The sequence below is a fragment of the Molothrus aeneus genome, chromosome 10 (assembly GCF_037042795.1).
Source record: "Molothrus aeneus isolate 106 chromosome 10, BPBGC_Maene_1.0, whole genome shotgun sequence".
NCBI lineage: Eukaryota > Metazoa > Chordata > Aves > Passeriformes > Icteridae > Molothrus > Molothrus aeneus.
In genome coordinates this window covers 21,108,329-21,130,057 of record NC_089655.1, presented here as the reverse complement: position 1 = coordinate 21,130,057, position 21,729 = coordinate 21,108,329, and the positions used below count along the sequence as shown (strand labels likewise).

The window sequence follows — 21,729 nt, the reverse complement described above, 5'->3', positions numbered from 1 at the left end:
GTATTAGAACACTCCAAGAAGTTCCATTATTTTTGGCATACTAAAAATGGTAGCTGGCTTTGAGGTCTTCTACAGGAGCACTAGCCCCTTGTTGTCTCCAGTAAAACCACAGTGATTTGATGTTCTTGTAAAGAAGAGATACTTAAATAGAGACTAGGGAGGATGTAAAGAGAAGTGTGTTTTATTATTGAGGCTGGATTTGGATGCCTATTAAAAGAATAAGTGGCACTTAAAAACTTTTAGAGAAATGTATTTTAGAAAGGTCCAAATGTCATGGCTGCGGTTTTCTGCTGTCAGAATTAGTGCTTTTATTTCTTGAAATGCTTTCTCTTTTTTTCCCTGTGGAACAGATGCCCTCATTCCAGAGGTGGCAGCCTTGGCTCTACCTCAACTGCTCCTTTGCATTTAGCTTGGGATGTTGCCTGTTCTCTTCATAGGAAGGGACAGAAAGCTATTGAAGTGTCAGAGTGCCTTAAAGGGATTGAATCCTGATTTAGTGGGCAATTGTAAAGATTTGTCTGCCTTTGGTTATGAGATGTGAGCTACTCACTACTGCAAAGATGTTAGATGTGAATCATCAACTTTGATATTGTTTCATGGAGCTTACAGGTGGTCAGGCAGGGAAGAGTTGCTCAGCAGGTGATGGTGTGATTATCCTCAGTATCTATGTTGTGTAATTTAGGTGACTTCATTAAAAGCTTGAGATTTCTGTACAGTTGCTGTTGCCCACCGAAGTCCAGTTAACAATGTGTTTGTTCAGTCCCTAACTGGTCTCATGAGGATGCTGGTTTAGGGGTGGGATGCTTGAAAAGCTGTCAAACTTTCTTTGACAACAGCCTGTCCATTACCATAACTTCTGCCCCATTCCAGTGGGTGAACTGGCTCTGTAACAGGACAGCTGGTGGAGCTCCCCAGCACGAACTGGATCCGTGGTGTTTGTCCCAGCTCTCCTGGTGCCTGTGCTGCTGGCAGCTGCCTGCCACAACTGGGATCTGGCTCTGGAAGTGGGACAGGATGTTTGCTTTTGTGGAGTGCAGTTGTTGAGGAAATTAAACGAGGGGATCTCTGAGAGGGCAAGCCACCTACATCAGATTAGGCCATTAAGATGAGGGTTGTGGGCATACTTTAAAGCATCTTATCAGGAGACTTGGGGGGAGGATGTGCTCCTGATAGCCAGTGGTGCTTGGAAAGCTGCATCGTATCACATCTCTTTGGGCCATGGAGACGGCTGGGGTTAAGTACACAGAAGAGGGAAATCTTGAGGAAATCTGAAGGAGCTGGTCTATCCAAAGCTGTGATGCTGGAATCCTGGGGGGAATATGCAGGGGGAGGCCTTTCCTGGCCACCCCAAGGCGTTGCACCCCCTCTCACATACCAGCAGCTGGCCTGGGCAGTGACAGATCGGGAGGAATGCGCAACATTTCAAGTGTCATAAAGCTGGATATCCTTTGCTCAGGATGTTTCCTGTCCTCAAGAATTTATTTTTCAACAATATTATTGCCAGAAAATCCACAAAATGGAAGTGGGGGAGGGAAACTTGTATGTGTCAGAAGATGAGCTCCTAATTTTCCCATCTTAAGTGAAGAGATAATCTTTGGATAACAGAAAAACACACACCCCTTATGTAGTAGTAAACCACCAGCATGCCCAGTTGCACATGGAATAGTCAGTGAATTCTATTTATTGCTGTCAACAATGTACAGCAATTAACCACTAGCTCCTTATAAAAAGGAGACTTTTGAGCACTGTTGATGAAAATAGTATTTAATCCCAAAGAGGGCTGAGCCTCGGGACAGGAATAGCCAGAGCCAAGCTCTCCCCACTGACTTCCACCAGGCTCTGTTGCATGTTTTACCTTTGCATTGGTTAATGAATTAAAGCCTAAATCATAAAGCAGATTTAATTGGTGATTTGTGATAGGGTTAATCCCACAGTGAAAGTAGAGTGTGTTTAGCACTGCTACCACGGCTCCTCCATTGACGGCGGGGCCGGAGCAGCAGAGAAGTGCTTGTGGCTTCCTGCTAGGAAAATACCTTTGTGAGGCTGTTTGTATATGCTTCCTTCTGTAAACTTCAGATAGAATTCACTCGATCCCATGAATGTGGCTGTGTGTTCTGGGGTAGCTGTTGTGAACAAAGACCTTCAGCTATTAAATACAATGAGAATTTATTGTTTACCGTCTATTTTCCTGTTTGTGTTTTTAGCAATGAGTATTTTCATAAAGGATTCATTTTCCTGTAAGTTTCTCAAACTTAGCAACGTGTATTTGGCAATTCAGTAAAATTTGTGGGAGGAAAGCAGTGTAATGAAGAGGTGAGGCATTATTAGTGAAGTACTGTGTTCCTATCATCCCCATGCTAATAAAAAGAGAAAAGAAGTTGGGAAGTGTGTGGCATTCTTAAGGTTTGTAGCTGGAATTTGGTTTTGGAAACATGAGGATTATGGTGTGTGTTAAATTTAACCCATTCTCCCTGCACCCCCAGCACCCAAGAGAAGGTTTAGAGAAAGAAAACTGAACTTATACCATGCTGAGATTGCACTTTTTGAGGCCGGAATAACGTGTTATAACAGAAATCCGAGTTGATGAGAACGTTTTAGTTGTGATGCAAAAATGATCTGGAATCCTTGGTATGTGCCAGTGGCAGGAGCTGTGCTCCCTGGAACGCGTAAGGCTCTGGCATGCGGGTGTGCAGGGAGTCAGGGCTCAAGGACACCCTGTCAGCCCCCGCGGGATTTGGTAGCAGGTTAAATCCAGGGAAAAGGAGAGGGAGAATTCGAGATTTTTCTCGGCTGCTTTAGCAGTTCTTTGAACTTGCTTATTTCTGAAGACGGCTTAAAGCATTCCAAGGGTCTTAGGATAAATGGAGGTATTTGTACCCATTATGTAGATGAAGGTGTATATATGTGTCTATATGTATGTACCTTATGACTTGTGATAGCAAACGGCTGTGATTAGATATGGGAAGAGCAGGACCCTGAATGAAGCCCACAGGAGATAAAATTCCCAAGGGAAGCTGCAAAAGTAGTTACCAGATGTATTGCATTGCTGGAGAGTGGCCTGACACTGTTGTGCTGAGCAGAACCCACCTTCATTTGGTTTTGGTTCCACTGGAGATGCTGCAGTTTGGAACCAGCTGTGATTTCTGTGCACCTGTTCTGCATGTTCTTGCCACTGATTAGGTTTCTTGAATTAATGCTTTAAAAAATCTTTGTGACCTCTCCCTTGCGTTTGACTATGTGCTATACTGATTTTAACAAAAGTGCCTAAAATAAAGACTTTGTCCTTTGTCTGGCATATCGATTTCTGTTTGGGATGGGGAGCTCACTTGCTGTAGTTCCACATTACCAGTTTGCCAGTGACTGAGTAACTTGATGACAAATGTAGATCCCTGTTACAGTATCAGTTTCAGGTCTGACAGCTGGTGTATAATGTTTTACTGCACTACATTTCTTTTCCTATACTGATTCTTCCTTGAGGGAATGGTGCCTTCTGAGAATGAAATTCCAATCTCTTAGCTGGTCTAAAAATCCTGCTGGCTCATCAGCTGAGTGTCTGTGATGTTAGATACCTCCACATTTCTGCATTTTTTGAAATCAGCTTTCTGTTAATCTTCAGGAATTCTTAATCCTCAGTGATGCTTCAGTATTTATGCTGTAAGCAGAATGCAGTCAGGGATTGTACAACTGCTTTTTATTTGTTTATTATTAGCCTAAGTACTCTGTCTACTGGTAGGAGGCTCAACCCACTACTATTTGTCATAAGTAGTAAATTACTAGTAACAGAGTGACTTTCCTTAATTTGATCAATTCAAGAAGTGTTAAAAAAAGCCTTAAAGACTAATGTACCTTGAAATGTTCTTAATAATAAACATGTTATAATCTGCTCCATTTAGATGAGTATGGGTAGCTCATCTGTTAGTTCAGACCAAGTACTCTTGGGAGATTTCTGTACCACTAAAGTATATCCGTGAGAAGAGGGAAAATCAGAGCATCTCTTCAGCTTCAGATTTAAAGACAAAAGTTGCAACAAGTTGAGGTTCTGATGGAAATAATAATAAATCTTGTTCTGCCCTTCCTTGAATAGAGAGGATGCTGAGGGTAAAGCAGCTGGTAGTTGTGCTGAATTTCACAGTTCTAACTTGTGGGTATTTAAAACTGTGGTGCATAGTGATGACTTTGTGCAGAGCTGTAGCACTGACTTAGATGTGTTGTGCTCTAGCAGTCTCTGTGAGCTGTAAGGTACCTCTGGCACCTGTGGGATGGTGAGGGGCAATCTGTGATTTGGATTGTTCATAGCAGGGCTTGATGCAGCAGCACCTGAGAACACAGAGCAAGATTAGAGAAAAATCAAACTGTTGAAGTTGCATCTCTGGTGATGGGAAAAAATAGTCCAAATTCATTAAGGATGAGGGAATTTCCTTAGTGAGCACCAGGAGGAGGATGAGGTGCTGAACAGGTGTTGGGTTTTGTGGGTTTATCTGCAGCATGCACCACTGCTCATGTTCTCACCAGCAGGTTAAAGCTCCCCTGAACATCCAGGCTGTTCTTCTGTACCAACCTGGAGGTATGATTAGGGACTAGAGAGAGAAATGGGAGGAGGAATATGTTCACATGAGAGAGAGAGTGGGAGTGCTTTTTTTTTTCAACATGGGTCTATTACTTTTGGGAATATTTATAAAAATTGTTGCATAGACATGTCATCTTCCTCCCCTGGCCCAAGAGTAATATGCCATGGTGTAGGTAGAGAATCATATCAGTTTTACTTATTTTTTAAACCAGATATTGACATGTTAAATGATGACAAAGTGTCCTCCCCTTAGAAACTGGTGAACAAATGTAATCTGCTTGAATCTCTGGACCTGTGAAGCCTTTAGCTGGGAGAACAACTGGTTTTAATGGGTAGGTGTTTGCCACTGATTGACTGTGTACTGTATTGTTAAGGTGGGTATCTCTGTGGGCTCTGTGCTGCCAAAATGTGACTGAACTGGGTCAGAATGTAAATATTAAAGAGTTGAGATTGTGCCGTACTTTCGGTGATAACACCTGGGTGTTCCAGCTTATTCACACAAACTGAATATGCCTCGATAGAGCTCCCTGGGAGTAAAATCTTGTTGGGTCATGTGTCAGTTATGTCATTCAGGTAAAATTGAGCACAACTAAATTTGACTGGGAAAGCTTTTTTCCTTGCTTAAGTCCTGTGCTAATGTGGTCAGAATGCTGCATGCAAACTCCAGCATTTGCTGATAATCTGATCTTTCTGCCTCCACTGTCAAAGAAAAGCTGCTGTCAAGCCACATTGAATTTTTCAGATTTATTTATATGCATATATACTATATTTGACCTCGACTCAGTGTAACAGTCTTTGCTCCATCAGGATTTCTATGAATTTTTCTTGCAGTAGGCAAAGTGAGACACATGTCCAATAAAATGCGAAGGCTGTCAGGGCATGTGGTGGTAAAATGCTTTATATTTATGAAAGATACTGTAGGAAAAAACCTCCAGAGAATTAGCCTTTCTTGTAGTTTGTGTTTTTTATCACTTGGCTTTCTTCCAGTTGAGTTATGAGATGGGTTTTCTTATATTTGAAAGGCTTGGGTATTTTGTTCTCACCTGTTTATTGAAATTCTGTGGGTAAACTGTATATTTGTATATTTTCCCCAATCCCCCAAAACTGCTTGCCGTTAAGGTAATTTTCCCCACTCCTATATGCTAACCAAGCTCATTTCTTGAAATTCAGCTTTACATATTTTAGGATGCAAGGCTAATGTTTTTCTGTGCCTTTCTGAAATACTTTAATTTTTGAATTCTAGCTAGAATTATAAATAAAAAAATCATCAGAGAACATGTTAGGGGCTTTTTTAAATTGTCTTCCCAGAAAGCTGAAATCCTGTGAGTGGTTATTGCTAAAAATTTTGTGTAAGAAGACTCAAAGATAAGCTCTGCTTTGTTAATTATGAATTTATTGCTGCTAGTCTGCTCTGAGCTTGTACAATGGATCTACCTGGATCTACAATGGATGTTGTAAAGTGGCAAACAGGTTGTTTATGTCAGCCTGGGAAACAGATGAAGTTGGAGTAGTGTGGTGTATCCATGGGACTGGAGATGCTGTTAGAGAGCCAGGGAGAGGGAAGGACAAACTCTGGTGTCTCACAGAGCAGTCATAAAAGTGCATCTGTCTTAATAAATCACAAAGTTTTTTTTCCTCATGACAAAACCCCAGTGATGCTTAGCAGGACCAACCTCTACAGAGAACAGCTTGGAACAGGCTGCCCAGGGAAGTGGTGGAGACACCAGCCCTGCAGGTACTGAAAAGATGTGTAAATATGGCATGTAAGGATATGGTTTAATGGTAGAAATTAGCACTTGAACTCAGTGGTCTTAATGGTCTTTTCCAACCTGAACAATTCTGATTTTTCCTTTCTGTGGTTTTCTTTTCTGTATTTGAATAGACTCTTGACTCCTGCACTTCTAAAATTTGGTAACTGGTTATAGAAATTAATTTCTCTAAGTGTAACAAGGGCAAATGAAACTTCAGGTACATGTGACGTGAAGCTTGAAAGTTGGTTTGCTTTCTGCTGCTGTCTATTTAAGTTTTTTTGCTTGACTGGAATTTTGTCATCTAAAGGATTTGGAAGGTTCACTTGAGCTTCAAGGGTTTAATTAGCTCCATTGGAGCTGTGTGTGCTTGTATCAGTAGGGAAATATAAAGAAGCATGACTGTCCTGTTTTTGATTAAATACAAACTTGGAATTAAAAATTCAGTTTGCAGGAATTTGCTTTCCTTTACTTAGCTCACCCTGGTTCTTCTTATTGGCTCATATATATCTCTTCACTTTCCACAGCTTTCTTTGAAGCCCCTTAGTATTACTGCTCATACATGAAAGCTGTAGTATCAAAGTCAATAGGTGAAATATTAGGAAACTTTAATTAACAAAGACTTGTAACTTATTAATGAGTAACTCCTGTAACTGGTAGGATTGGGGCTGCTGTCTTTTGACTTCAGCCAGGGTGGGAAGAGCATCTGTCCTGCTGGCACCATGCCTTGAGCCTGCCTTTCAACCAACACTTCTGTGTTTGGTGTAGTTTTAAGTGCTGTAGGTTTCCCAATTCATAAGACAAACTGTTCAGTACTTTAATGTTTTTGTTGTTATCAAAGACCAATACAATTTATGGGGAATAATTTTCATCTATTACCTGAATGATTTGCCTGAGTATGGGAATGAGCTTAGATGGGTGAGGATTCACAATGAAAGTGGATACATACCACTGAGTGCTGGGTGACCCTGCTGGATTGTCCTTGCTGTATAAACAGAATTTTGTTTCTCCTTCAGTCTGTGTTACAGACTGTGCCCCACTTCAGACAGGTAGCAAACCCCAAAGGTTTTCCCTTTTAAACCATTTAATCAATAACCTGAGCCTTTCTAGCTGCAGCAGGTGGCACATTCAGCACAGCATTTTCTGTCTAAAGAGAGACTATTTGGCTTCCCACCCTAAAGAAAGCAACTCCCCAGTACTCTACATTTAGGGTTTTTTCATTCATTGATGGTTTTTTATCATTGGAGATAAAAATCTGATACCTGGAGTAGGAGAGACTTCTTTCCCACTGGATAAGGTCCTGGATACCAAAATTACTCAATCAAAAATGGAACAATGACTTGACTTTGTGCGTATGCTTTCTTTTTCACTGGTGAGTTTCAGGTCTTTGTTTAATATAAATCCCTGTCTATCTCCAGTTAGAAGAAGCCTTCATAGAAGGCTTCATTTCCGTGAAGCAGTTCAGAAAAGTAGATAAATGCTGAAAAATGTACTTAATGCTGTGTGAGAGTGAGGTATGGTGTAATAATATTTTTTCTCTTGATGCTGCAAAGTTATGGCGTGGTGGAGTTTGGGTGGTGGGTCTTGGGTTGGTTTTCTTGTTACTGGTGCGGTTTGAGCACTTGGATTTTGTGAGCAGGGTGACAATGGCGGGCTCAGCTTTCCTCCTCCATGAGAAAGCTCTGGGGCAGCCGTGCAGAGGTGCTGCCCCGTGTGAATGCTGCTCCTGACTCCCAGGGAGGAGTGGGAGATCTCTGTGGAGCTCTTTCCCACAATAGCACAATGAGCCACTTTGTCAGCCCGGAGTCAGGTTAGCGGGGAATGGCGACAGCAGCCCAGTTTGTGTTGCACAAAGGTGTGCTGAGACCTTGTTGGAAATGGGATTTGGTATGCAGGCTTTTCAAGAGCTGCAGATTGATATGGTAGATAGCCTCTTTTTTTTTTTTTCTGCTTCGTAGTTTAATTAGGGGTAAAAAAAAAAAAAATGATCCCCACCCCATTGATTCCAGTAGATTCCCCATTGCACAGGAACTCCAGGAGAGATAACCAAGGTCTTTGTGGTATTATTGCAGAGAGATTATTATTTGAGAGAGCAGAGTGGAAGGGGAGGGTATTTATCGACAAATGCTGTGCTTATCAACCTGTAACCATGATTAATACCTTGGCCATTAAATGGAGGAAGAAAGCAAATAGATGAAGCATACCTGTGCCTTATCTGACTTTCACCTTTGTGCAAGAATGTCTCTTTGCATAGAGGTTTTGCCTGTGTCCCTGGGCACGTTCTTGGGCTTGCAGCCCTGATCTGGGGGAATTCAGTACTTAATAAAAGTATGAGAGTGTAAAGATGTGCTCCAGTGCAAATGTCTGCAGGATCAGGGCCCAATTTGTAGACAGGTGTAGGTCTGGACTGAAGGGAGTTTGTCCTCCTCATGCAAATTGCTTCAAGCAAATAGAAGGTTATTCCAAATGTGTTTAAACTTACTGAAGATCTTGCTAGAGCGTGTGAATTCTACTTCCAAATTGCTTTTGTCAGAAACAATGCAGAGTACAGAGAACCTGAAAAGAGTGATCATTTAGTTAGGAAGTGTGCATTTTGTCTCTGTTGTGTAGATTGGCCCTCTGCACTTAGGAGACCGATTTGTGTGCTGGGTGTCCCAAACTGGGTGTCCCAGTTTGTGGAGGGAGGGGTGTTGGACCACTGTCATCCTCCTCTCCTTGCCCTGGCAATGGGGCACCACAGCTGGAAGAGCTCTGTGCTTTCCTGACCTGTGGAGAGGCAGATGTCATCAGAGAATCACGAGAGTGGTTTGGCTTGGAAGGAATCTTAAAGCTTCTCATCCCACCCCTTGCCATGGGCAGGGACACCTTCCACTATCCCAGGCTGCTCCAAGCCCTGTCCAGCCTGGCCTTGGACATTTCCAGGGATTGGGCAGCTGCAGCTGCTCTGGACAACCTGTGCCAGGGCCCCACCACCCTCACGGGGAAGAATTTCTTCCTAATTATATGATCTAGGTCTACTCCTGACTTGTGATCTTCTAGAAAAGCACAGAGATGCTGAGTGCAATTGGGAGAGTGTGTTGTACAGTTGGCAATTAAACAGCTCCCAGAACTCTCTTAACTCAAATGTCTCTGAGGGTGGACAAGCAGCAACAAATTAGTTTGAAATGTTAATTGCTGCTTGTATTTTTGGAAGCTCATAAAATAATTTCCCTTGAAAAGAGAAAAAAGATTGAAGTAGTTGCTATTTTAAAGCCAAGTTGTGCCAAAAACAACACCACCAAAAATACTGGGGAAAAAGTAATTGGCCACTATTGTGCAAGAAGAGTTAAATTCAGCCTATGGCTGCTTAGAAGAATTAGTGTGAAATAGTGTGAGAATTGTGTGCTTGAAAACTTCTCTATTTTTGCAGCTACATCCCTCATGAGTCCCTTCATCCGTTGTGATTAATACGGAGGAAGGTGAGGAAAGAAAGGTGTGAGAACAAAGAAGGAAAGGAATATAAATAGCAAAAATGACTCACTTAATTTTCAGATTGAAGAAGCAGCACAGAAAAACCCACATGGTGAGAGTGAGTTGTATACAAGTTGTCTCTGCAGCTTGCTGTTCTGCCAGCAGTGCAGGCTGTAGCCATGGTGTGTTTGCATGTTTTGGAATTGATTTTTGACCAGCAGATGAATTTGCTGCTCTAATATTATTTGCAGAAGTGAGAATGCTGCGGAACCATTGGATTAGCTTGTCTGCCTGTGGCTTTCTGCTCAGCCATATCTAATATAAGCCTAATAAAAATTTTGAAGGTCTGTTTCACCCGTGGTGTATTTTATTCCCTTAAATCTAGTTTCACTAGGTTTGCACATGAATGTGATGGCCCTTCAGGCACTGCACACCCCAGGCATGGGTGGTGGTGGGAGGGAGGGCAAGATTGCTTTTCCTACACGAGTTTTCACAAGGTTTCCCCCTGGAAAACCAAGAGGGAAAACCCCTAGTGGGGTGAGGTTTTCCTTTGGTAAAAGACTCCTTTGTGTGCCAGGTTGCTTTATTCCAGTTATTTCATCAGAGCTATTATCTGCTGATTAGTTGTACTTGCCTTGTGAAATGAGACACTCCTGCATGATGCAGTTTGACCTGATATCCCTATTCCTGATGCTCATTTCTGGTACATATTTGAAGTTATTGGTTATTCCATTTCTTCCTAAGGTTAAGCTAGGAACCAAGTTTTAGTAGTTTTTCTGTTCCTGAATGGCAAACATTTCCTGTGAGGGGTGTGCAGCTGGTTACAGCACAAATTTGTTGTTCTTTAAGATAACGGAGTTTCAAGCCTGGAAAATTTGAGGTCAAATTTTAGGTCTAAATAAATGCAAACTAAAAATCTTCATATCATTACCCTCTGGATTGCTGCCTTGGAAATCTAATCAGTGTGGGGAAGAAACAATGTTAACTTTCCTTGATCCTGTGGAGAATTGAACGCTGCTGATAATTCCGTGTTCAGAGATGGAATGTACCACGCACATTGAAATCTGTTGTTGTTTAAAGTAAACTAGAGGGGAATAAACCCACTGATTAATTGCAGTGGTTAAGTTTTGAGAGGATGTTTATGCTTTTCAGCTTGCTGGAGATAGGATCCAGCTACTGTGGCCTTTTCTGTGAAATGGCACAGGGAGCAAGCAGCAGGCATTTCACTACCTCTTCATAAAATGCCAGTGGATTGTGTGTATGTATTCCCTCTAATCTGTTTTCTTTTGTCATAACAGATTTTTAGAATTGCATGTATTTCTTCAAAATTGTTATGAAGAAGCCCGGCTGTTTGGATGCTTCCAAATTAATCTACCGTGTTTTGTAATTAAACAGAGCAAGAATGTGTTCAGGTTTCAGTGGCGCTGCAGACGGATGTGATTTAACTAAACTAACGAAGGCACATCAGACAAGACAAATTCCAGACTGTTTGTGCCTTGACCAGCCATCTGTGCACATACCTCCAGGTACTGCTCATGTCTCAAGAGGCTTTTCTACATGAACAATTATTACTACTCCTCTTTGAATTGGAGTGGCAAGCCATGGCAGGAGTCTCTTGAAAGCAGCTATATTTACCACTCTGCTTTTCAGTGAAAAATACAATTGTGTTATGTATGTTTTAATTAATCCTGAATTTCAACGTGTGCTGTACAAAATACAGTAGGCAAATGGGGCAGTGTGTGAGTTCTCTCATCTCCTGCACATGAATTCCAGCATCAGCAGGAATATGCAGAAGGAGCACTCCTCGTTCAGAGCCTTCCTAGTGGGTTGTAGATCCATATTAAATTCTTAGTGTCTGGGAATATGTATGTACAAATAAGACTGTGTATGCATATTCTCCTTGTACTAGCAATTTTTTTTCCTAGTTATTTTTGTTTCTTATTCAAAAGGTTATTCAAAATTACTCTGGACAACCAGCCATTTCTTCAGCTATATAATAACCAGCAGTAACATGATTTGACATGCCAGACTTTGATAGGATTCTTCAATTGCACATATAATGTCCTGGAAAATAACAAATAATTTCAGGACTATTTCTCTTTATGCAAGAAGAATAAGATATGCTGCAGGTAATGGCTTCTGTGAATACTGAATGACTTTTTAAAAAAGATTCTCATTGTTTCACTGTCTCTTTTCCAAAGTGATTTTTTGTCTAGAAATATTTGAGTCTTCCCTATTTTCAGGGCATGTGTTTCTAAAGATGCGTTTGACCTCTCAGTGTGCCAGGTGGGACTCCCTCTGACATGAACCTATGATTCCATACAAATCTTTTAACCATGGCAAAGCCCTTTTAAGCAATTCCTCATGCCTCTTGTCCTGGTTATAACAACAGCATGGTAGAAGAGGTGTTCCTACGGTACATGTATTAAAGCAGAGGTAGAGAGAATTATGTTGCACTGTGTAACCCTGTGTGTGTGCCATCTGTGTGTGAACTTTGTCATAGGGAAGTAGTAAGGGTGTTTTTTTTGTTGTTGTTGTTTTTGGGGTTTTTTTTTGAGCTGGAAAGAGAAAATTCTTCCATTTTAAGTTTATCCTGTGTGCGTTTCAAGTATTCTTTTTAATCAGGCTAGGATTGAAGGCGGGGTAGCTTCTTACTCTTTTTGCAGTGTGTTCTCTTCTATTCAGGCAGAATACCCCTGATTATGCATTACAGGAGTAAAATGTGTGTTTAGCACTGAATTTTACTTGTATAGTAAATAAACCTGGGTATGTGGCTCTACTTGGTATTGAAACTCTCTGTCCTTGCTGAAGTACAACTTCTGTAATTCCAGATGATTGTGATAAAAAAGCAGAACACTTTGTTCAGGAACTTTTAATGGTCTGCTGCAGGGAAATAAAAATCAAGTCTTTGCAAAGAACAGTCACAGGACTCAATATTCACAACTCCTCTTGCTTCTGCCAGGTTCTCTGCATTCATCTGCCATAGCTGGAAGAGGTTCTTTGGCTTTGTAAAAGACAGAAGGTAGGAAGAAAATCACAGAAAGAAAAATGTTCTTGGCTTCCAGCCCTATAAATAAGCATGGGTGAAACCTTCTAGGAAAAGTAGAATTGGGTATCTTGATGTGGTTCACACTGCTTTTGGAATTTCAGGAAAACTGATGTAACCTGTTGGGTCACGTTGTTTGACCGTACATGGACATGGGGTTTTAGATAGTTACACTTCATTCTTCTGTGTGTTTTAATTTTCTCTCTAGTGCCATGTGCAACTAATTTATGTGTTACTAATTCACATATTGAATTAATTTAAGGAAATGGAGTCATCTCAGGGATCAGTAGAAGGCTGTAGTACTTGAATTGAAAATCAAGTTTCCAACAGTAACTTGCAGACATCAAAAGATTTGGAAGTTTTGTTTGGGGACAGAGACATCAAACTTGGATGGTTGTTTCTTCCTTGCTCTACAGCAAAGTGGAAAGCTGTGATTTCCATATTCCTGGAGGAAGCTAGACAGGGAGATGCAGCCTCTCACTCCTCGTTGGCGTTGTTGTGACCTGTCCCAGCCAAACCTAGGGAATGTAGACGCACAGGAAATATCTTTTTAAAATTTAAATATAGTCAGCTTTCTAGACAAAACCCCAAATTTGAGTTAGTACCTGAAAAAAAGGGCTGTGGGTTAGTATTTGGCAGTTCATATTTTAGCTAAGGAAGAATTCTAATATCCTGGAATGTGACCTGGCTCTTTGAGCTGTGTCTGGTGTTTGCTTCTATCAATGTTCCCAATTTGCAGGAAAAAAAAACAATTGTATTCAGATCTCACTTTCTTTGTATTAATCAGCTTTGCATCCCCTGAGGGAGGAGGAGCAGTGGGCTTTGGGAGGGGTGTGAAAGCACAGTTAATAAATCTGTTTTAAGTAGGATGGGTGAACAAATAAGCTCAAAAAGTGTGTGAGGCCCATGTTTCCAAAGGGTTTGGCTTTGCAGTGAAGTCTGCCAGTCTCATGGTAGATGTCCTCACTCTGCCTGGAGTACATATTTGTGAAATAATGCCCAAAACTCCTGCCAGTGGCTGTGCCTTGTAGCCAGTACTGCTGCTTGTATCCTCTCTGGTGGGGTTGTACCAGACCTGACAAATAGAGGAAGCCCTTTTTATTTATGCTTTCTTATTTTTTTGTTTTCTCCTTTCAAGTGAGGCAAGTGTAGGACACGACTGTAGTGACAAACCATTAATAAAGCAAAAGGAATGTAGCTGCAACACTTTAAATAATGACACGTAGCAAATAAATGTCAACATATCCGTTGTTGTGCCTGGAATGGAAATATTACTTGGAAAATATGTTGCTTCAAGCTACAGTATGGGGTTTTTTTCCTCAAGAAAATAGTATCAGTGTGATGTTTAAACTGTTAAAGCTTGGCTTTTGGATTCAGACTAAATGAACGTGTCATTTGTTTGGGGATTGGGGTTTTGTTTTATATGGGTTTAAAATGGTTTCTATGAATGTTTTGTTCTTTACAAATGAACTTTAAATGTGAATATATACATTTGCACACAGGGCAACTATAGATGCATAAATAACTGCATGTATGGCCAGAATAGTTGGAGGTACAGCTGGCTACTGACTAAATCAGTCTGTTTCCTGAAAGCTGTTCATTAATGGTGTTCATTATTGGGCTCTTTCAGTCCTTTTCTTAATCCCAAGCAGTTAAGAAATGGCTCAAAACACCTGACATGTTCTCTTCTTCCTTGGTAAACAAACAGAACCCCCAAAAAGTGAAGTCACACTGCCCCACTCCCCCTCCTCCACCCCCAAATCCCAACACCTGTGAATATTGTTGTTGGACTCGGATGTTTCTCAAAATTAAAACCTGAAACTGTCAAGTAATGAGAAGCAAAAGCTTTAGGATGTACCACCCTAACAACAGCTGTGCTCAGGCTTCTGGAGAACTTCAGTCCTGTAATTGAGTCTTGGATAAAAGGAGGGATTTAATTTAAAGGTGGATGAAAATACATTGCCTCTGTTTATGTCTTGGTGAAGTGATGATTAGAAAAGTGGTGTTTTCTCACAGATGAGAACAGTGAAAAGAGCTGTGAGAGTTGTGCTAAATTTGGTACTGAGTTCAATTAAAATGCTGGTCTTGAGCTGTGTGGCTGGAGGTCACATTGCCAGGTTTGCCCACTTTCTGGAAAACAAATGTACTTTCAATCTTCTGGTTCTGCTTAGATGTGAAGGGGCCTGTTTGATGACAAAAGATAGGACACATGTAATTCAGTCTGTGTGGGCACTGCCATCACTTCTAAATCACACAAGTGTTTTTCCTCAGGAGCTGGAGGAGCAGCTCTTGGTCAGGCTGATGTTTCTGATCATGAGGCTGTGCAGGTGGTGGGATTGCAGTGAGCTCTGGAAGAGGTTGATGAAAATGAAGGCGGTGTATTTCAACTAAACTAATAATTTAGTTGTTGGACAACAACAACAACAAAAAAAAGTCCAACAGTATTTGGGGCCAAGGGGATATAAGATATGTAGCATCCAGCATCCATGGAATGGGATGCTCCAACCCTGGTGAGGCTGGCTCAGTCCTTCATCCCCTCTGAAGCAGCTGAGTTAAACTCCTGGTTTATGGCTCTTTAGTTATGCCCCATGCTCTTTGCCAAAAATTCCCCTTTCTGTACTCTGGAGTACTCTGATCATCTTGTGCCATCTAATCACCTCTGCTGCCACCTAAGTCACAGCATATTTTTTTTCTAACTTGAGTTTGGGATGTATATGAAATGATTCAGGATAACACTGGGATTCTCTGGCAGGAGGTGTACTAAGGAGGCTGCTCACCACTGGACATGTGAGGTTGCTTTGCTTTAGGAGTTGTTGAGCAGAAGTCTAGATAAGCTGTGTGATGAGATCATCCATGTTATTCACTAGAGCTGTGTCATTGCCCCATGAACCAGCATGATGATACCCTTAACACTGAATTAAGACTTGTTTTTACAGGGCAGCTTCTCATGGTTTTACTGATGCTCACGTATCACATCAGTTAGCTGTGAGAGGGGGAGGGTGTGCTGGAAGTGATGTGTGATTTTTCACAAATCCTTACGTGATGTCATCATTTTCTGTTGCCCTTCCTAGAATGGGGTGTTCAGAACATTGAGGATGTGCTGTCCCTCCTGCTGCAGCAGAAGCCTTAATCCTTTTGGGTTGTGATTAAGTGGAAGTCAGGTGTCTGGTCTTTGTTTTGTTGTGGCAGTTCACACTGTTTACAGGGCCCTAGAAAGAAAATAAAGGTGTTTGGCTTTGAAGCGTGGCTGTTGAGTGAAATTGCTGTAACATCTTAACCATGCTGGTGACACAGTTTGAAGAGATGTGGCAGCAAGCAGGATGGTGATTTAAGAGCAAAACAATAAGTGTCTCAGAACCTGCCTATTTCAGCAGTGAAGGCTGAGGTTTATAACTGTGGGAAAGAGTGGAAATCTGGCTCGTTGGTTTTTGGAGTTATTGCATGGAAACCTGACTTTCCTTACTCTTGATCTAAGAGTTAAAACCTCCATTCAGAGCCCTGAGCTCCTGTTACAAAAACCAGGGCTCCTGCTGAAGTTCCTGAATGGCAGAACGACCTTCTGAAGTGCAGCAGGGTTTCTGCAGGGTTTTTAACTGCTGTTTTCTCTTGCAGGAAGTCTGTTGAGGAAAATTCTCCATGAATGTACGTCACAATGATGATGACCGACCAAATCCCGCTGGAGCTGCCGCCGTTGCTGAACGGGGAGGTGGCCATGATGCCCCACATCGTGAATGGCGATGGATCACAGCAGGTCAGAAACTGCCTGCCTTAAATAAACTTATTTCTGGGTCAACAAGACATTTTCAGGATGGGGAAGATGGTTTTCCGTAGCACTAGGGAGTGCAGAGTGTTTCCTGGGCTGTAGAAATCTGCCTTTCCGCTGAAAAGACTTAAAAAGCAATGATTAAAGTGTATCATTAAATTCAATGTGTTTGTTAGCATGGGTGTTCACTGAAGTAAAAATAGTGGAATTGAAACAGTGGCTATAAATGCTGCGTATTTGAGGGTTTTGCAGGAAGTTAGTCTTATGATTTACTTGTGCTCACTCTTGTCCAGACATCTTACTAGCATTTCTGGTGAGATTTTAAGATTTTAAAAATGCTGAGAAGAGAAAAAAATGGAAGTAAGAAAAGAAGTGGAGAATAGCAGTGATATCTGCTATTCTTTGCTTACCTCACTATACCTTTCCCAGCAGGTCTGTGTGCTACCCTGTGCTTCATTAAAAAAAGCAGGTGTGAATTTTGAGTGGGTTTTTGAACAAAGGCAACTTTACAGTTCTTTACAGTTTGCTTTTTTTTTTTTTTCTGGGAGATGCTCTCTAATAAGCTTGATCAGAAGTGAGTGGAATGATCATAACACCACAGCAATGCCTTCATGTCACGATACAGCCTTGAGGTTCAAGCTGGTGGGTGGTAGGTTCCCAAATATGTCACCTGGGGTCAAGGGGTCTCTTTGGAGAACATCTATCTACCCTGGCAGTATTTTTCTGCTGCTCAATTTGGTTCTCCCCTTAACATGAGAAATTTCAGCCAAGTGTTGTAACAAAGGTAGAAGCAAGCTGTCCTTCTTGAATCAATATAAGAGGTCATTTTGTTACTTCTTGTTCCCTGGATCATTTGTTCCTCCTTCCAAGCTATGTTTTGAGTTAGACCAGCCTCAAGAGGAAGAATAATTTCTGCTTTCCTGGTGAGCTTCTAAGTATTTTTAGTTACCTGAAATCTCATTATGATGTAGACTTTCATTGTTGTGATTAGTTTGGTTTTTAAGTCATTTTTGCGAAGTGTGCTTTGGTTTGAAAAAAACAGAAAGGAATGTTTTCAGTGGCTGTATTTACCAAATCCAATATTGCTGCACTTAGATGAAGGAACAATTTTATTCATACTAAAAAGGATAATTGTTCTTTAAGTACACACTTGCTTCCTTGCTGGAAACCACTTACCAGGTCAGACTGTCTTGTCAGTGTGTCCTTCTGTATTCCAGAAAGAATAAGTGAAATCTTCTGAGCCCTCCTTTGAGATGGTGCTCTAAGCCCAATCTTTCCATTTCCCAATCTTTCCATTTCCCCATCTTTGATGATTCAGCAGCCTGGCTTGGCAGATGCCTCTGTTGCCTTTAAAGTAGTTTCTCAGCTAATGTTTTGCATTAAAAAGAGTTGCAGGTGCACTGGAAGCACATTGCTTCTTGCTTTTGCTGTGTTATGCAAGCACAACTCAGAACAGTTCTGGGCCAGGTCCCTCTTCTGTGTGTTTGCTGGATGATGCTTTTGGATCTCCTCTCCTTATCTCTTGAAGTACCTGTAGCTGAAATACCAGTTTCCCATGAGGCTTTTTTGGGTTCTAGTATGGATGTGCCCTTCTCTGTTGCAAAGCTTAACTACCTCTATGCTTTGTCATTTTCATCCTACTCCTGAACCTTTAGGTGATGTCTTTGCTTTTTAGAAGTACAGTTCTAGAGATGGAATGAAGTTGGAATAAATGCTTTGTTTGATCTTTGCAAATGAACTATGTTAATTGCTCTTAACGTGGTTTGTTGTAACGTGGAAAAGAGATTTATTTTAGTTACTTGTGAGGTGGGAAGAGGCTTCAGGTTAGATTCACACAGGAATGACTTCCTTAAGAAAGGTGGTTTATATGACTCCATAAATAGGTTCTAGCTTTAGGAGGACACACATTTACAGGGTGTAATTACAGTCTCCATTAGAAGCTGGTGGTGAGAAAGCATCCTAGCAGAGCTGGTGGAGGATGAGGAGTGTGGAGTTTTGCAGGCTGCAGTGTGGCCAGCAGGCAGGTCAGTGCCTCGTGCTTTGAGGCTGACAGAATGGAGGCTCTGATGGAGAATGGAGGCTCTGGGTGCCCTGGCTGTTGCTCACCCTTGTGTGTTACTGGATTTGTGAAGCCTCAGCTGTGCCAGCACTGCAGAGCTGCATTAGGAGCTGTGCCTGGAAATGCTGAGCTCCAGGGAAAAGCCTTTCCTCAAAAGACCCGTTCTTACACACAGAATAAAGCAGACTGGAGCTGGTGAAACACCTTGGCCTTGCCAGCAGCCAGCTGGAGAGTGATGCAAAAGGCAAATCTGCCAGTGAACAGGCCTGCAGTGTAAGGCAATCGCATGGGAACATTCCCTTTCTTTATCTTCCTGAGAGTCAGGGCTAGAGAGCTGCACAAGGCAGGGCAAGGAATGTCTCTGCCTGCTTGACAGTAATCCCTCTCCTCTAGACTACCCAAAATGGCATTTCTAGCACTGACTTTTTTTTTTTTTTTTTAGTTTCCCACACTTTATTTCCACTACTGCCGACTGTGTTTAATGCTTTCATGTTGCTTCCAGAGCTGTTTCTGCTTCTAATCCACTTGTAACTCCTTAGGGGATTCAGGGAGCAATAATTAACCTTTTGGTCCAAGAATTTCAATGGTTTCCTGTAGGTACTCCACTACAAGCTCTAAAAAGCTTGGAGTATAAAGTGGAGGGGCAGCTAGCTGTGCTACAGCACATCTGTACAGAATGTTGGGCTAATTAATTGGGAAGTTTTATTTCAGCTTGGTTCACTCATTGCACCTGCAGAGGTGCAGCAGATTTTCTGCTTGCCTGGCCTTTGTAAAGCTGTGTTTACCTACCCTGTGGTTTCACCACTTGGCTTGAGCTTAGGCACTGTACATAGTGCTGTGTGTGCTTGTTCTTGTCTTTTAGGGTCACAGGCTTTAAATGAGGGAGACAAGAGTACAGCTGAATGAGGAACAAGATTTGGTGCTTTCCTGTGCACCTTGCAAACAACTGAAAGCACTTCAGCTGGGTTTTGTACTGAGCCACAGCATCTGAGCTGGGTGAATGAACTTGCTGCCAAAATTTAGTTACTTCTTTGTGGTTTCTTAATTTATTAATTTATTTTATTTTTACTGCTTCTTTGGTGTGTGTGTTTTAAGTTTGGATAAATCAGGAGGTTCAGGATCTACCACTTGTGGGTTTTGCTGTAAAGAACACTTATGGTAAACTGCCTGAATTGCTTCATACCTCTATTAATACCATTAATACCTCTATTTTTTGTCCAGTCAAAAAAAAAGTGGTTTTTTTTTTCAGACACAACTGAAGTATCCATTTTTAAAAGTCAGCATTATTGTTTAAGATGTAGCATGTTCCATGATTTTTCTTACTGAAGAGATGTTGAAAGTGTTTAGCCTACCTGCTCTGTGTGACTGAGGGATGTGTTCCTGAGAAGAGTATTGCACACAGAATGCTGTGACTTCCCTGGTCCTTCCTGTGGGATGCACCTAGAAATTTAGTGGGGCACATTCTTTTAAAGTAGATAATGGAAGGGTACAAGTGATTGTTTTGTTGTTTATTTTCTTTTTCCAAAAGATGCAATGCATTCCATAAGTTATGTGCCATAGAAACTGTAATTACAATAAATGTTAATGGTTTCAGGCATTTGTGAGGAACCTGTGGCTGGATCCCAGGTGTTGCCTATGATGTTGTGCTCCCCAGCTGTGTGAAGCACAATATATCTCATGGAAGGGAAAATTCTCCACAAGGGGGGAATGTTTAATGTGGGCTTTGAATAAGCCTAAGCCCTGCAAGCTGCTCTTTGACCTCAGTGAGGAAAATGTTCTCGTAAGGGGGAAATACTTTAGGTGAGCTCTGGGGCTGAATAGCATCACATAGATTCAGGTGAGTGTCATCCCTCTCACTGCTGTGAGAGGCCACAGAGCAGGTGGAGGGTGAGGGTCTGCCTTGAGTGTCAGTTTTCTGTTGTGTTGTTGTGGGCTCAAACTCTTGCATAAGTAAACCTAGTGGTACTTACTAACCATAAGTAACCCAGTATTGTACAAAAGAGATAATAGTGTATGCCCTTGGTCCTTGTCAGGTGGCATTTCTGCCTTTGTATGAGAGTGTTTCCCCACAGTATATGTAGTTTTATATCATGGGGTGGTTTGGATGGAAGGGACATTAAAGCCCATCTCTTTCCATCCCCTGCCATGGCAGGGACACCTTCCACTGTCCCAGGTTGCTCCAAGCCCTGTCCAACCTGGTCTTGGACATTTCCAGGGATCCAGGGGCATCCACAGCTTCTCTGTTCCAGGGCTTCCCCACCCTCAGAGTAAAAATTCCTTCTCAATATCCAATCTAAAACTTCCCAGACTCAGTTTATTTATTTCTGAACCTGAGCTTATGCCTGCATTGGCTTTGTGAGCACTTCTTTAGTCTCTTCCCCTGCTTCCCCTGGCCATGAGAGTTGGATATTGGGAGCAAGGGAGGCACGAGTGACACGTGCTTGGCTTGTCATGCAAACTTAGTCTGGACATACTCTGTGGGATTATAAATATTTATAGTAGCTATGCAACTCAGTAACATTCATCACTCAACAAACATGACTTTCAATAAAATAGAATGACATTCTTAAATGCAAAATTAGTGCAAAAAGAGCTTTATGGAGATAACAAGCCTTCTCTGAGGATGCAGCAGGCATGGCTGGGCTTCACCCCCAAGTGGATTAAACTGCTGAGTTAAACATCAGAGTACTTTTTAGGGGAAAGAAAAAATCCTTTGGGATTGTGTTGCTGACGCCCTGCTCCCAGCTGTCGTGTGCTCCAGCTTTTTGGATGGGAGGAGGCCAAGGACTGGAAGTGGGCTGGGGTGACCTTGGACATGAGACCACACCCTGAGATGCTGCCAGCCAGCAGTGAGGGCTCCAAGTGACCCTTCAGGTTCTTCTCCTCTGTTGCCATCTCATAATTATGCATACTTGGGATGATGAATATTGGAAGAGGCATAGCACAATTAAAGATCATCTGGGTTTGTTTTCATTAAAATAGAGATGTTATCTTTACACCTTTTTTTTATTGTTTTCCTCAGATTTTTTAATTAAAAGCTTTAGAAACGAGGCTTCTCCTGAAGATCCCTTGTGTGAAAGAGGAAAGCTGTGTTCC

The 21,729-nt window shown here is 41.7% G+C and overlaps 1 protein-coding gene across 1 annotated transcript in view; it reads left to right on the top strand.

The window, feature by feature from the left end:
• The window catches only part of FNDC3B (fibronectin type III domain containing 3B), a 186,166-nt gene that overhangs the window by 20,213 nt on the left and 144,224 nt on the right, over positions 1 to 21,729 (top strand). The window contains exon 2 of the mRNA XM_066556568.1: positions 16,424 to 16,562. Coding sequence (XP_066412665.1) covers positions 16,452 to 16,562 — 111 coding nt within the window. The 5' untranslated portion in view covers positions 16,424 to 16,451. The remainder of the gene's footprint in view (positions 1 to 16,423; positions 16,563 to 21,729) is intronic.